The sequence below is a fragment of the Myodes glareolus genome, chromosome 23, assembly GCF_982192425.1.
Source record: "Myodes glareolus chromosome 23, mMyoGla1.1, whole genome shotgun sequence".
Taxonomy (NCBI): Eukaryota; Metazoa; Chordata; class Mammalia; order Rodentia; family Cricetidae; genus Myodes; species Myodes glareolus.
The window spans coordinates 49,515,798-49,529,037 of NC_142048.1; the positions used below are offsets into that span (position 1 = coordinate 49,515,798).

The following is a 13,240-nucleotide window of genomic DNA, read 5'->3' on the forward strand; positions in this document are numbered from 1 at the left end:
TTAGGGGAAAAGAGGGTTTATTTGGCTTCAAACCACAGGTTATAGTCCATCATGTGGGCAAGTCACAGAGGCAGGAGATTTACGACAGCTGCTCAGACTACATCTGTGGTCAGCAGAACAGAAAAACAAATGCAGCCACGCCGCTTGCTTGCTTCTGCTTATTGTTCAGCTAGCTTTTTTCTTCTTGCTCTTACACAGTTCAGAACCCTGCCTGTGAAATGGGATTCAGGCAGGACTCAGGGCCACGCTGCTGTCACATTCAGAAGAGATCACCAACTCTCAGAAAGTGCCCACAGGACGTTATCGCGACACAGTTCAGTTCCAGCCTCTGCAACTTCTTCCCCATGTGGAATTGCTATGTGAACGCCCTGGGGGTGTGGCTCTCCCTACCAAAGGTTATTTCAATGACTTGGCAAAGATGTGGGAACTTGCCAGAGGTGGGGACACTTTCCTTTCATTCTGAGGCAGAGGCAGGTGGATCGTTGTGAGTTCAAGGCGAGCCTGGTTTACAGAACGACTTCCAGACCAGCTAGGGCTGTTACACAGAGAAACCCTGTCTCGAACAAACAAATAAACAAACAAGATATGTATACCAAAGAATTGTTTTAAAGCAACTTTAGGGTTTATTATAAGTGAATGTTTGATTTGTACATCTATTTTAGCTCCCTAAATACCTGAGGTCACATAAAAATTTTTGAGTGAAGAAGATTGCCGCTAGAAAATTTGGGGATCCACTGCTTTCTCCTCTTTTCAAGCAGGGGTGTTTTAATCTCAGAGAATGTGGGCCCCTCCTACAGCTCTAAGGGAGCAAAGTACTCATACTGAACCTAGTTGACAAGCCTACTCCTCCAACTGTTCCAAATGCTTTAAAAAACTTGACTTCAAAGAGTTGAAAAATGCAAGAATGATATAGTGTGAGAAGTTAAAATTAGATGCTGTCATTGCTTTTGTCAGTTTTTTACAGACTTAGACATGGACTCTAATCTGTAAGAGCAATCGAATTGCTTTTGGTTATGGTTTCATCACAGCAAACTAAAGAAGCATTCTCACTAATATGAGATGAAATTTCCATGTGCAAAGAAAAATGAAGTCTTGTTGGAAAACAGTTTCACTTAACTATCCGCAGTGCCCATGGCTCTACGGTGGTAAAGCTGAACGCACACGGTAGAGACAGCATGTCCTGGAAAGTCTCCAGTGTTTGCTAGCTGGTCCTTTTCAGGAGTTCCCTGGACCCTGTGCTACATGAATTATGGGTAATTCTAGTCTGTCCACCATTTGTTACTATTGTTACCATTATTATTGTTGAGAGAGGGAATGAAAGCCAGTTCTGGGCCAGTGGACCACAAGGTGAGGCCTGACTGAAAACTGTCAGGGAGGAGAGATGTTTTCCTCGGACAAGAAGATGCGTGAGAATGCTTCCTCCTGACTTGGACAAAGCATGTAAGGCCACTACACACAGAGCTGTGCCCGCTCTCTCACAGTCACTAGGCAGTCCTGGTTGTGGAAAATCTGCCATGGAGAGAGAGGGCAGTCCATGGAAAATCTGACCCAGACCTGGCAGAGCTGTTAGCCAACCCCAGCCCTTCCTACTTCTAGATAGCTTTACATAGACGAAATGATTGTATCGTAGCTTGGGGATTATGCTACCTGCTGCCAAGTTTTTCCTAAAATATATGAGGAGAGGAATTTGTTTCAGTTATGGCATGTTTCCTATTATTGATGACTCACAAAACGGTGAGCAGTTGTGAGCATCATCGGTAATTATGTTGCCATTATTTTTATCCTTACAAATGTGTAAGTTTAAGGCTCATAAAATATATGTGTGATCTGACTTTCTTCCCTTTCTTTTTTTTTTTTTTCCCCAAGACAGGGTTTCTCTGTAGTTTTGGAGCCTGTTCTGGAACTCGAAATCACAGAGATCACCTGTGTCTGCCTCCCAAGTGCTGGGATTAAAGGCGTGCACCACCACCTCCTGGCCTTCCTTCATTTTTGCAATACTATAAAAGGTTCCAAAGATACGTGAAAGAAATTGCCTCCTTTCAAACACTGTTCTAACAAGTATTTCACTGATGCAAATTTCCCCTGTCATTTCATACAGCTTCACAGAAATCCAAACCTATGTTTGCTTTTTCCAACTTCAAATATTGGTTGTACTGACTCCAAACAAGAATTGAGGGAGTTCTCGGCCCAAGTCCCATGTAGTGGGCATCGAAACTGTGCAACTGAAGCATTATTTTCTTTTTCCTCACCGACCAAGTACACATTTGAATCCGGGACGTTCCGTGTTTGTGACTTGTTAGCAACGCCAGTTACACTTTGTTATTTCCCCCCCTGTGATGTCATTAACCTGCACATTGTGAAATTCTGGTGCTCTGAGAGAAGCTTGATTCACGTGGTCAATCTGTCTGTCCTTCCACCTGCGTCAGACTTGCTTCCATTACAGGTCAGCCACAGTGCCATCTTGCACAATCCCAAGGTAGCCAGCCACCACCTTGAGCAGGCAGGCCAGTGTGTGACTGTGTTTGCTCATGGAATTCAGCTCAGAAATACATTCTGCTGTTCTGCGAGAGCAGTGGTCCGTGTCTGTGACAAACTATCTTCAAGAGGAGAGGGAGACAGACGGTCCAGCAGTTAACAGAGCGCACTTGCTGCTCTTAGGGGACCCAGAACACGAATAAGGTAGCTCAAAATCACCTGTGACTCTAGTTAGGGACTACAGTTTTCCCTTCCAGCCTCACAGGTACCAGCATGCATGTCTTCACACATACACATACATTTAAAAATCAAATAAATCTTAGGGAAAAAAAGAGGCCCCATTATTCCTGGGGACTCACTGAACGGAATTGCATGGGTACTTTATTTAGTGGAAACCCATAGCCTTCCAAGCAGTTCTTTCTGAAGTAGCAACACATTGGCCTGCTTCTCATTTCCCAGAACAAAGATGCAAAGGAGGATGGAAGGAAACGTGGATTTTTAAGCTGGTTCTAGGAACTGGTGGTCCCTGCAGCCCTCTTACTTTAGAAAAAAAGCCTTCCTGTTGGGGTGCACCGTGCAGTGCGGGTCTGTTAAAGAAAGAAGGCACTCCAAGATGAAATTTTCGGGCCTATGTGGTAGCAGGAAGGTCCAGCCTCTTCTGATGAATTGAGTCCCTGAAGAGCCATACAAAGGTGTATTTATTGAAAGTTACACGAAGTATTTCCTCATACCAAGGTTCCTAATTTAATTTACACAGTAAATTAAAATACAAGATGATCCTGAGGCATCTGGTGACCAAAGTCATGGGATGTCTGCACCTTCCCAGAAGTGGAACTTCACGGAGATTAAGAGCACCTCTGGACAGGCCTCTGCCGAACCCAAATGTCCCTGTAGCTCTAGCATCGCACTGGGTAAACAACCCATTTCTCATTTCTTTAGAGCCTCACTTGCACCAGCCAGTGTGTCCCACACAGGGACTCCTCAGGTTGGTTTGTAACCAGAGGATAAATGGACACGCATTTGTACAGAAAGGGTAACTTTACAGACTAGAGGCTTACATTCTTTTTTAAGCACAATCTCAACTATGTCTTAGTTGCAGAACAAACTGAAGCTGAGAGCTGTCAAGAGGACATTGAGGGAAGGAGAAACACAGAAGTGGTTTGGGAACAGAGCTGGAAGGAAAGGAGAGGAAGGAACCCGACTGGGACAAACAAGGCCTTAGCGTGGGGACCAGGGGCTCATCAAGGTTGCCACGTCACCATCTGGAGTAGCCCCGTCCACAGAACACAGCTGCCGAAGGCTCCAACTTGTTAGACTATGTGCTACTTTGAACAACTCAGCCAAGCTCCCCGGCTTGTTTCTGTAGTTACACTGTGTTCTGTAAAGCACCAGGTCTAAGGGGCTGATGCCGACAAGCAGCAAGAGTTCCGTACCTCTGAACCATCATGTCAACTTCTAAATAAGATGTCAGAGGAATATGTCACTGGGAACCTGAAAACCAGGGAGGCTTCCTCGTAGCAGCAGTTTACATGGGTCTCCTTTCCGTAATGTTCCTGGGGATGGATTTCCTTGGAGGAGAAAGACGGAAATTTAAAGCAATATAAAGCAAACGAACACACAAGCAAATAAAATCGGATGGGCTAGGGGTGTAGCTCGATTGCAAGAAGCCCTGGGTTTGATTCCAACCACCTCATAAAACCAAACCTCCGTGCCCTTGGAAGGTGGAGCCAGGAAGACCAGAAAGTTCATGGCCATCCTTAGCAACTAAACAAGTTAAGTCTGAGCTATGTGAGTCACTGTCTCTAAACAAATAGGTAAATGTAAAAGATGGCCGTAAGTGAATCTATAGTTCATCACTACCATTCTAGTACTTTTCAATTCCCGTTAAAGCCACAGCCTCCAGGAGACCCCAAGGTGAGTGAGGGCCCACCAACCTCCTGGGCCCTCCAGACAAGCAGACAGCGTGGAGAGCAGACTTCCGGGACTCGGGAGGGCGGGGCCTCTGGTGGGGCGGGCCCCGGGGAGGGGCTTTTTGAGGGCGGGGCCTAAGGAGGCGGGATTTGGGGGTTTCGAGAGGGGGGGGGAAGCGGGGGGGAAAGCGGGGGGGGGGGGAGGCGGGGCGGAGGGGCCGGGGAGGAGGGCCAGTGGAGGGTCTCGGGAGGGCGGGCAGGAGGGCTGTACCCACATTGCGACCTTAAAGAGTGTCCCGGAGCCGCGGCCGCCAGCGGAGCGCGGACGGCGGAGTGCAAACCGGTGCAGCCAGGCGCGGCGGTGAGGCGGCGGGCGCAGAAGGGAGCGCGCGGGCCGGCGGGCAGCCGGGCTAGGGGACGCGGCCTGACAGTCCCCGCCCTGCCGCACACGTGCTGCCACACCGGCACAGACCGGGCTGGCGGCCGGGTTCCGGGCGGGCTCTGATCCGTGTGGTGCCGTGCGGGGTGCGCGCAGCGCGCGGGGGTGGGGGGATCCGGTGCAGGCCGGGTGACGCGCTTCGCGGCTGCGGCAGTAGTTGGCACCCCGGTGCCGGCGCTCGGCCGATGGTTTCGGTGGTGGTGGTGGCATGCGGCCTCCTGCCACCCAGCTGCAGCCGGAGACAAGTCTGACCTAGCAAAATGCAGCCTCACCTGGTTCGACCACCGAAGTTGTCTTCCCCTAGGAACCCGTAGTGTGGTGTTGTCGGTGTTCCTGCGACTGCTGGGTAGTTTGAAGGAAGAGGGTGGGACCCTCAAGGGATTCCGGTTTTCTACTCCAAATTGTACAACAAGCTCCTCTAAGTCAGTTTAGATCCGTGCGGACCAGTCTGTTTTGTGCAAGTCCTGTTCATACACTCCAAGCCACAGTTTGCACTGAGTTCATTCTGCATACTTTCTTGGTTCATCTGTTAGTACCATTTCTGTTTCTTACAATTTGACAGGTACCCCTGAGGAGACTGAGTGGTAGACTGACTTGTTTGCAGGAAGTCAGATTTAATCTCTAGAACGGAAAAGCTTTGTTTTGTGTATTGTTATGTGTAATTGTTTTTGAAATGTACACACACACACACACACACAGTCGTAAATATATAAACAACCTTTTCAGTCCATATAATGCTACTTGTATGTATCCAATTGAGGGACTCCCGCTCCGGGAGACTACCCTCCCCGCAACATTTCTTAGTTGGCCTATTGCGGCCTCCTGTAACACCTGTAGCTCTTTGTGAAGGGCAGAGATGCCCTTGAGATTTCCTGCATCCTTGTTAGCGTGTTTATTGGTATCATCCTTGTGTAGGTCTTGCTTAGGCTTCCAAGTCGATGAGACTTGGGCATAGTCTTTCTGACGTTTCTAGGAGGTTCAAACTGACAGCGAACTCCCTGCTCCTTTGGCTCTCTGCGTTATCTTTAGAATTTGAAGTGTTTGCGGTTGACTTATGTCAAGGGGTCCCATTCATAGTGACTGGGTACTTAGATACACTTTTCTGTGCCTCCCAAGTTAGTGAAGAATCCTTCAGGTGAAAAGAAATGGCAACACTGAAGTTTATCCCTGGCCGCTTTGAATGTTACCCCTGCAGCCAGTCTTGCTTGCCCTGCAGAAATATAGGACTGGGTTATTCTGTAACTACTACCACACTGCGAATTTAAAAAGAAACTTTTTTTTTTTTTAAAAAAAGAAAAGATTCTTGGAATATAGTCATTGACAAAGTGGGGTAGTGGGGTTTTTTGTTTGTTTGTTTGTTTCTTTTCTTTTTTTCTTTTTTTTTCAAATTCTTGGTTTCTGGCATTGTTTTCTTGGCTTTCAGAATGGCTTTGGCCTATTTTGTTTGCTTGTTTTTTGTTTTGCTTTGAGACAGGGTTTCTCTGTAGCTTTGGAGCCTGTCCTGGAACTCTCTCTGTATACCAGACTAGCCTTGAACTCACAGAGATCTCCCTACTCTGCCAACCCAGTGCTGGTATTAAAGGCATGCACCATCACTGCCTGGCTAGCCTTGGCATTTGAAAGAACCTTGGCCTAATACACTAAACTCCTCAGTGTGACGAGAAACGAAACTGTTCTCTGTTCTATGTAAGTCCATCCTGTGTTTTGAGAACATACAGAATAGTTTGAGTGATGGGCAACTTTGATCCTGTATGTTAAGGCCTCCTCCATTTTTTTCTAGTTAATATTAAGTTCATGTCTCGGCAAGTTGGTTTTTTTTTTTTTCTCTAAAGGTAGAAGAAGACTTCTTTGTTTCCCGAAACTCTAGCCTTCAACACAAACATTTCAAGTTTTGCTGTAGAGAACCATGGCGACTAGACTCTCTGAGACTTACTCCTGGGATTCTGACCAAGTCAAAGTGGAACCCAGTAGTCCAGACGTTGCACCAAAGTGGGGCTGGCCCACATTATCAGCCTTACCCTGGAGCTTGGACTGTGAGAATCTCTGGTCCTACATGAGGCCTGTTGAATCAGGATCTGAATTGTAGCATGACCTTAGGTAGATCTACACATTTACAGCTGAAACGTAATGGAGTCGTGACAAGAGCGGGGTCAGGGCTTTATTCTGGACCTTGTGACATTTATGACTGCCTGTGCGTGGTAATTCTATAATCCACCTTGTCTTAGATGAAGACCTCCGGGTCTAGGAGCCTTGTGACTCGATGGAGCACCTAGGCTCTGACATTCTGAGGCACAGGTTGCTGTCTGAACTTATGGCTGAGCTTGGTGGACTGGACTTTCACCATAGGCCGCTGAAACACTAATCTGGTGAGGTCTGGGCCATTTGTGATTGGTTCCTTATCTGCTGCTGTTGAGGTTTTCACTCAGGGAAGGTTTGGTGTGTGAGCAGTGTTGGAAGGGAAGTGGAGCACTTGGCTGTGTTGATACATTCAGCCTCCTTAGGAACCCGTTTTCCCCCTCTCAGAAGTTAAGGTGCAGTAACTTAGCAGGCTTAGAGAATGGGGGGCTGCAGAGGCTAACTGAACCTTTTCTTCTCCCCAGGGATATGTGGTACACAGCCTACACTGTAGAGAATTGCCTTCCACAGAACCCAGTGGCACCATGAAGTCCAACCCTGCCATCCAAGCTGCCATTGACCTCACGGCAGGGGCCGCAGGTAAACCTCACCTGCCCTCACCCTGGGTGCCCAGATTCCTTAAGTAGTTCCTCAGAGTGGGTTGGAAGTTGTTATCCCATAGGTAATATGAATCAGTTTAATGGGAATGTGATTTTGTTCAGAGTGTGGCAGCAAGTACATACACAGTAGGGTTTAATTTTATTAAAGCTTTACCAGACAATGAAGGATGTCCCTGGTATTGGTAGAAAACATCTTAGTTCCAAAATGAACTAACTCAACATGCTAGAACAGGCAAGTGGCAGTGGGTCCCTGCTGGGCAGGCTTCAGATGTTTTGTAGGGCAAAATGCAAGTTACTTTTCTTTTTTAATATCTGCTTTATTTTTATTCGTGAGTGTGTGTGTATGTGTGTGCGTGCACACCTGTGTGAGCATCTGCCCAGGTGAACAGGTACCTGAGGTGACTGGAAAAGTGACCCCATCCCCCAAGAGTTGAAGTCGTAGGCAGTTGTGGGCCCCCCATGTGGGTGCTGGGAACTAAAGCAGTCACCCTAGAAATACAGTAAGCCCTCTTAACCGCTGAGCCATTTCTCCAGCTCCCATTACTGTTCTCGGTGACAGGAACGAAAGGAAGGTCTCTAGCAATGAGGTTGACAGTCCTCAGTGTCTCCTGGTGGGGAAGGGAAGGTGATGCAGAACTTTTGAGAATGGGTGGTTGAGGCTGACCCTTAGATCCTGAGCCTAAGGGCAGACTGGAGCCAGGGCTGGTGACATGAGGCCACTGTAAAGAGCCACCTTTGACATGCAGGCATAGGGAGAGGCTTAGGCTGGGGCAAAAAGAACTGGGAACCCGTGATAGTCATTTTGTTTCCAGAGTTCCGAGTCATCTTAGGGGCAGAGGGACACTGGAAAGCACATTTTTCCCAGAGGAACCTTTCATCTACCCTGCCCCCACACATATTAATTCTTGTAAATGGGAGGTAAGAGCGCCAGGTTGCTCCATGTTCTCTTACCCTGTATGACCTCTTGGGTCAGCAGATCAAGTGTGGTCAGGGGACTACCACCTCTCACTCTGTCCCTTTGTTCAGCTGTAAAAAAAATCCTTGTACAGAGAACAACTCTCTCTCTCTCTCCCCCTCCCCCTCAGCTCTTCCACCCCCCTTCAGGAATCAAAGGTCAAAGCTGGTTCAGAAGGAAGGCTGATAAGGATCCCCAGCCAAGGACATCTCTCCAGTCTAGGGACAAAGACTGTTCCAGTGTGGTGAGCAGGTCCAATAGCTAGCAAGGTTGTACCCCAGTGTGTTATTAACCACGGTGGGTCTTCAGGTCAGTCCCCCATATTCTGTGGAAGAGAGGCTGGTTCCATCCCTTGGCTCCCATTCCCTCTTTGTCCTCATGGCATGCTGTGGAGATGCTGGCTGTAGGAGACAAACATCCGCCAGCTCTGGCTAGTGGCGAGCATCGCAGCTCTTGGTCTTCCGTAAGAAGGTGTGTAGTCGCTTGAGAATCTCAACTGCAGGCAGTCTCTGCTCTCCCGTCAGTCTGAGAGCAAGCAAGGCTTTCTAACAAGTTTCCCTCTTCCCTGAGTGCGCATTCGGATATTTGAGTAGCACTTACAGGTTATAGTCTTTATGTAAATTACAACAGTATTGTTGGGAGCCTTGTATAGCCCAGGGTTGCCGGCGGGCCTTTTCTATTTAAAACAATGACAGCATGTCCATATATTGACTTTAAATGGTTCTGCTGCCTGAGTCTGGGATCTGTCCCTGGGCTTGGGAACACAAGGCTATCTATCCCCAGAGCTGCTGGGTTTCGAGATTTCTGACTACAGGGTTCCTGGCAGGGGTAGGGGCTTTGGGGAGCTGGTCAGAGAAGATGCTCATTAGTGACCTAAGACTGTGTTCTAGTGTGAGGTACCTGGAGTGCAATCAGGAAGGAGCAGTCTTACTTTTGAGGGTCCCAAAGTTTAGTTGGTATAGCATGCCTTACAGAACTGGGGATCAGTATTCACTGCGTATGTAGAAAAACTAAGATCTTGGCTTGTTTTGTTGACACCTTTGCTTTAGTGTCTAGTAGGGCAGCAACCTTCTCTGAGGCCAGAGGTAGTTTGAACTCTTGGCTATCCTAACTCTCTGCACTGGCAAATTGCTAGGTTTTGAGATTTTTTTTTTCCACTTGTGCAGTGAACCCCTTGTTCCATGACCACCCCCTCATTGGTCAGGTGGTTTAGCTGTAAGAACAGAGCCGGCTGTGATCAAGGGTCATGATGAGATGTAAACCAATTCTTTGTCTCCTTCTGATTTTAAGCAAAGCTGCTCCCACCAGACAAGTTTCCCACCCATTGCTATTAAAGTGCCAGGCAGCCATCTTTGCCCTGTGCTTGCTGTAGGCGAGGTCTCAGGAAAGGATGCTGGGCAGCTGGGATGAGTGTCAAAGCAGAGTTAGAGCGTTGGCTAGTTACCAGAACAGGCAGTGTGTTTTACAAAAGCGAGCCACGGGAGTCTGGAGACTGCGTGGAGCTAGTTTAATATCTGTCTTACAGCAGGGGAAAATCGTCCCTGGCGGTCCTTGCAGGGTGCCTCATTCACTGGCTGGAAAGTGAATTTTAGTGAAGGAATTTTAGTTTATCTTCTCAGTGTCAAAATGACAAGCACCCCAAAAACCATTTTGAAGGGATATCTTAATGTCCTGCTTCCCAGTCCTGTCAAGCGGCACTGCCGCCGACTAGGGGGTTGGGGTTTACCTGTATGTCCTGCTGTAAGTTGTCCCTTCCTTGATAAATGGCCTCAGTGGCTTGTGATTGCTGCTTGTGTATGTAAAGCAGACAGTCCGTAGGCAGAGTCTTTGTGGCTATGATAAAAATATCTAAGGAAGGGAGGGGAGAGGAGGCCAACCTAAGGGAGGGCATTCATTTTGGCTGGCAGTTTCAGGTGTTTTATTCCATCCTGGTGTGTGTGCGGGGGGGGGGGGGGTGGGGGGGGATGGCAGACCAGAGAAGTTCAGATCTTGGCAGCCAGAAAGCACACACATCTATACTATAAATACACCCACACCCATGGCGGGGGCAGGGGGAGAAAGCACACACATCTATACTATACATACACCCACACCCATGGCGGGGCAGGGGGAGGGGGAGAAAGCAGAGAGAGAAGTGGGGGGGACCCGACTCTGCTCTTGTCCCTTTTCTTTCTACTCTTCATTTGCATGGCATCTGGACACCAGACAGTGAGGTGCTTCAGAGTGGTCTTTCTTCCTTAGTTAATGCTCTCAGGAAACTGACAGGTACCCAGAGGTCTGCTTTATTGGTCTCTTAGATGCCTCTCAAAGCAGTCAAACCGACAGTCAGAATTACCCACCACAGTGACTATTGGTGAAATATTGAGCATGCTCTGGTCTCGGTACCTCTCCTGGAGAGCAAATGGAGAGCTGCCTGTGGTAGCCCCTGAAGACAGAGGCTCTTTCGTTTGTCCTTGAAGGAAGAGAGAATGGTCAGAAATGGAATTTCTACGCCACGTGGAGAAACCCTGCAATATTCTCGGCATTACTGATGTATAAATCTGAGAGCCGACTTGGCACTGTGCTTGCCGGCTGGAGCTGGGGGTGGGCACTGGACTGAGTTCTGTGGTGAGCATCGTTGGGACTTAGGTCCACTTTCATGAGGAGACGAAGCTGCCAGCTACATTATATTATAGCATTCAGCTTCCTTCCTTCTGGAACAGACACAGAATCGTCACGGAAATGCAGCAAATGTCTGTCGTAGTAACTGCTGTCTGTCCGCACATTCAGGCGGAGCGTTAACATGCAAGTGGTTCGGTTGGAAGGTTAATGTGCTGAACTACTGGCTTCACTCAGTTTATCCAAAATGGGCACTCTAAAAGTCCTAACAGTCACCGGCTGCTCTGGAATAATTCAGTGATTTTGCTATGTTTGGGACCACATAATCTAGCCCAGCAGTATGCAGGAGAGCAGTATAGGAAAATCATCTTGATGTGTTGTTGTTGCTCTGTTCTCACTGACTAGCACAGGCTAGCCCGGGACTCTGAGTCCTCCTGCTTCCACCTCCTGGGTCGTGGCACACACTAACACCTTGCTGAGTGATCTTCCAGTAGTTCAGAATTCTCGATAATCAGGTGACACTCTGTGGTTACTCCCCTGGAAGAAGCAAACAGTAGCAAGAAAATCACAGAAAACAATTCTCTGATCCCTTGATGTTAACCTTGTCTACCAGTAAATAAATAACGTTGTCCTCACTGCCCTCCGTCACCACTTCCACAGCACGGGTGGAATGGTGATGTGTGATATCTGGGTTGTTAAAATTGCATTTCTTAACTATTCTGTGTAAGCCTTCTATTTTGATGGTGTGTTAGTGGCCTCATCACATAGCTGCCTTGTTTCCTGACCTAAGCAGGGGATGCCAGGAATGTGGGGCCTTCTGATCCTCGTGAGGGAGGTAAATATTAACCAGCGGCATGTCCTAAAACTTTGGTCCTAGTCCAGGGTCTGCAGACATTATGGGCAATCCCAGTTTGTTCTTATCCCTGTGCTCAGAGTTCTCACTGAGGTGATCTAGTGCAATTTAGACTTAAGTGCATTAGATATTCTTACAGCAAGAAAGCAAATGCAAGGCAGACTTGGGGCCAGTGATTCCTACTAAGCAAAGGTAATTGTAGTCTGTTCCCTGCGTACAGATTATTAATTGATAGATCTCAAATTAAAGCGCTCTTTTCAGGGTCAAGTGCTTTGCCCTCGAGATTAATTAGCAGGCGTCTTGTTTTCCTTATCTGCTCTTGGCCCTGATGTTTTTCTTCTCATAGTCATCATACAGTTGGGCCCTAGACAAGGAGAAATGCTTGTCTCTACCTCCTTCCCACTGTCCCGCCCACTGTCCCTGCTGCATGCATCGCTCCTCCCTCATGTCTGTAGTGGCTGCTGGCTAGTAACCGCTTGTGTGTCAGTTCTGTGCCAAGTTAACACTCTGAGATGGTGTTGATGAAGAATGGAGGTTCACAGATGTTCTGGGGTGGCACAGTAAGACGGGTTCCAGCCCATCTCTGCCCACTACCTGGGTGAGCCCCGCTAAACATAGACCATGTCTTGTACTCAGGACTTGGAATGTAGACACCAAAGACCTGCCCTGTAAGCGTAACTCCCTTTAGGATGGGCCTCTGGTGCTGACCAGCATAGGCACCTGCCAGAAGTTGTACTGAACTTGGCTAGGGGATTTGGGAAAGGCAGTCAGTCATTAGGAACTGAGATACTGGTAAACCATGGGCAGCAAGGTACTGTCCTTTTGTGTGTGGCTGTAGGCCCATTCTAAAGACTCGTGTTCTACCTCTAGGGGGCACAGCATGTGTACTGACTGGGCAGCCCTTCGACACCATGAAGGTGAAGATGCAGACGTTTCCAGGCCTCTACCGAGGCCTCACCGACTGTTGCCTGAAGACCTACTCCCAGGTGGGCTTCCGTGGCTTCTACAAGGGTACCAGTCCTGCCCTGATTGCCAATATTGCGGAAAACTCGGTGCTCTTCATGTGCTACGGCTTCTGCCAGCAGGTGGTCCGCAAAGTGGTTGGACTGGACAGGCAGGCAAAGCTGAGGTGAGTCGGGACACTGGCACTTGGTTTTTATATAAGTAAACACTTAATTTTTAATTTTAATGACACTTAGAGGAAAGACGTTTCCCTTTTTAAAAATGATTCTGATGTTCTACACTGTCTGGTGTAACCAGAGAAGGCCAAATGGA

At 48.1% G+C, this 13,240-nt stretch overlaps 1 protein-coding gene and 2 long non-coding RNA genes across 5 annotated transcripts in view; 1 reads left to right on the top strand and 2 right to left on the bottom strand.

Moving 5' to 3' along the window:
- On the bottom strand, positions 1–5,422 carry LOC125414394 (uncharacterized). Of its 3 annotated transcripts, none has more exons than XR_007236247.3 (2): positions 5,097–5,422; positions 1–4,043 (listed from the first exon to the last, which is right to left on the bottom strand). It is a non-coding gene; the product is annotated as an uncharacterized LOC125414394 (long non-coding RNA). The 3 variants fall into 3 exon arrangements; XR_015736200.1 differs by lacking the exon at positions 5,097–5,422 and adding an exon at positions 4,661–4,784; XR_007236246.3 differs by lacking the exon at positions 5,097–5,422 and adding an exon at positions 4,410–4,465.
- The window catches only part of Slc25a15 (solute carrier family 25 member 15), a 23,976-nt gene continuing 15,361 nt past the window's right edge, over positions 4,626–13,240 (top strand). The window contains exons 1-3 of the mRNA XM_085680700.2: positions 4,626–4,746; positions 7,425–7,539; positions 12,836–13,094. Of these exons, the coding sequence (XP_085536826.1) occupies positions 7,485–7,539; positions 12,836–13,094 (314 nt within the window). The 5' untranslated portion in view covers positions 4,626–4,746; positions 7,425–7,484. The remainder of the gene's footprint in view (positions 4,747–7,424; positions 7,540–12,835; positions 13,095–13,240) is intronic.
- Positions 7,680–13,240, bottom strand: part of LOC125414393 (uncharacterized) — a 9,483-nt gene continuing 3,922 nt past the window's right edge. The window contains exon 2 of the long non-coding RNA XR_007236245.3: positions 7,680–11,649. This is a non-coding gene — a long non-coding RNA (uncharacterized LOC125414393). The remainder of the gene's footprint in view (positions 11,650–13,240) is intronic.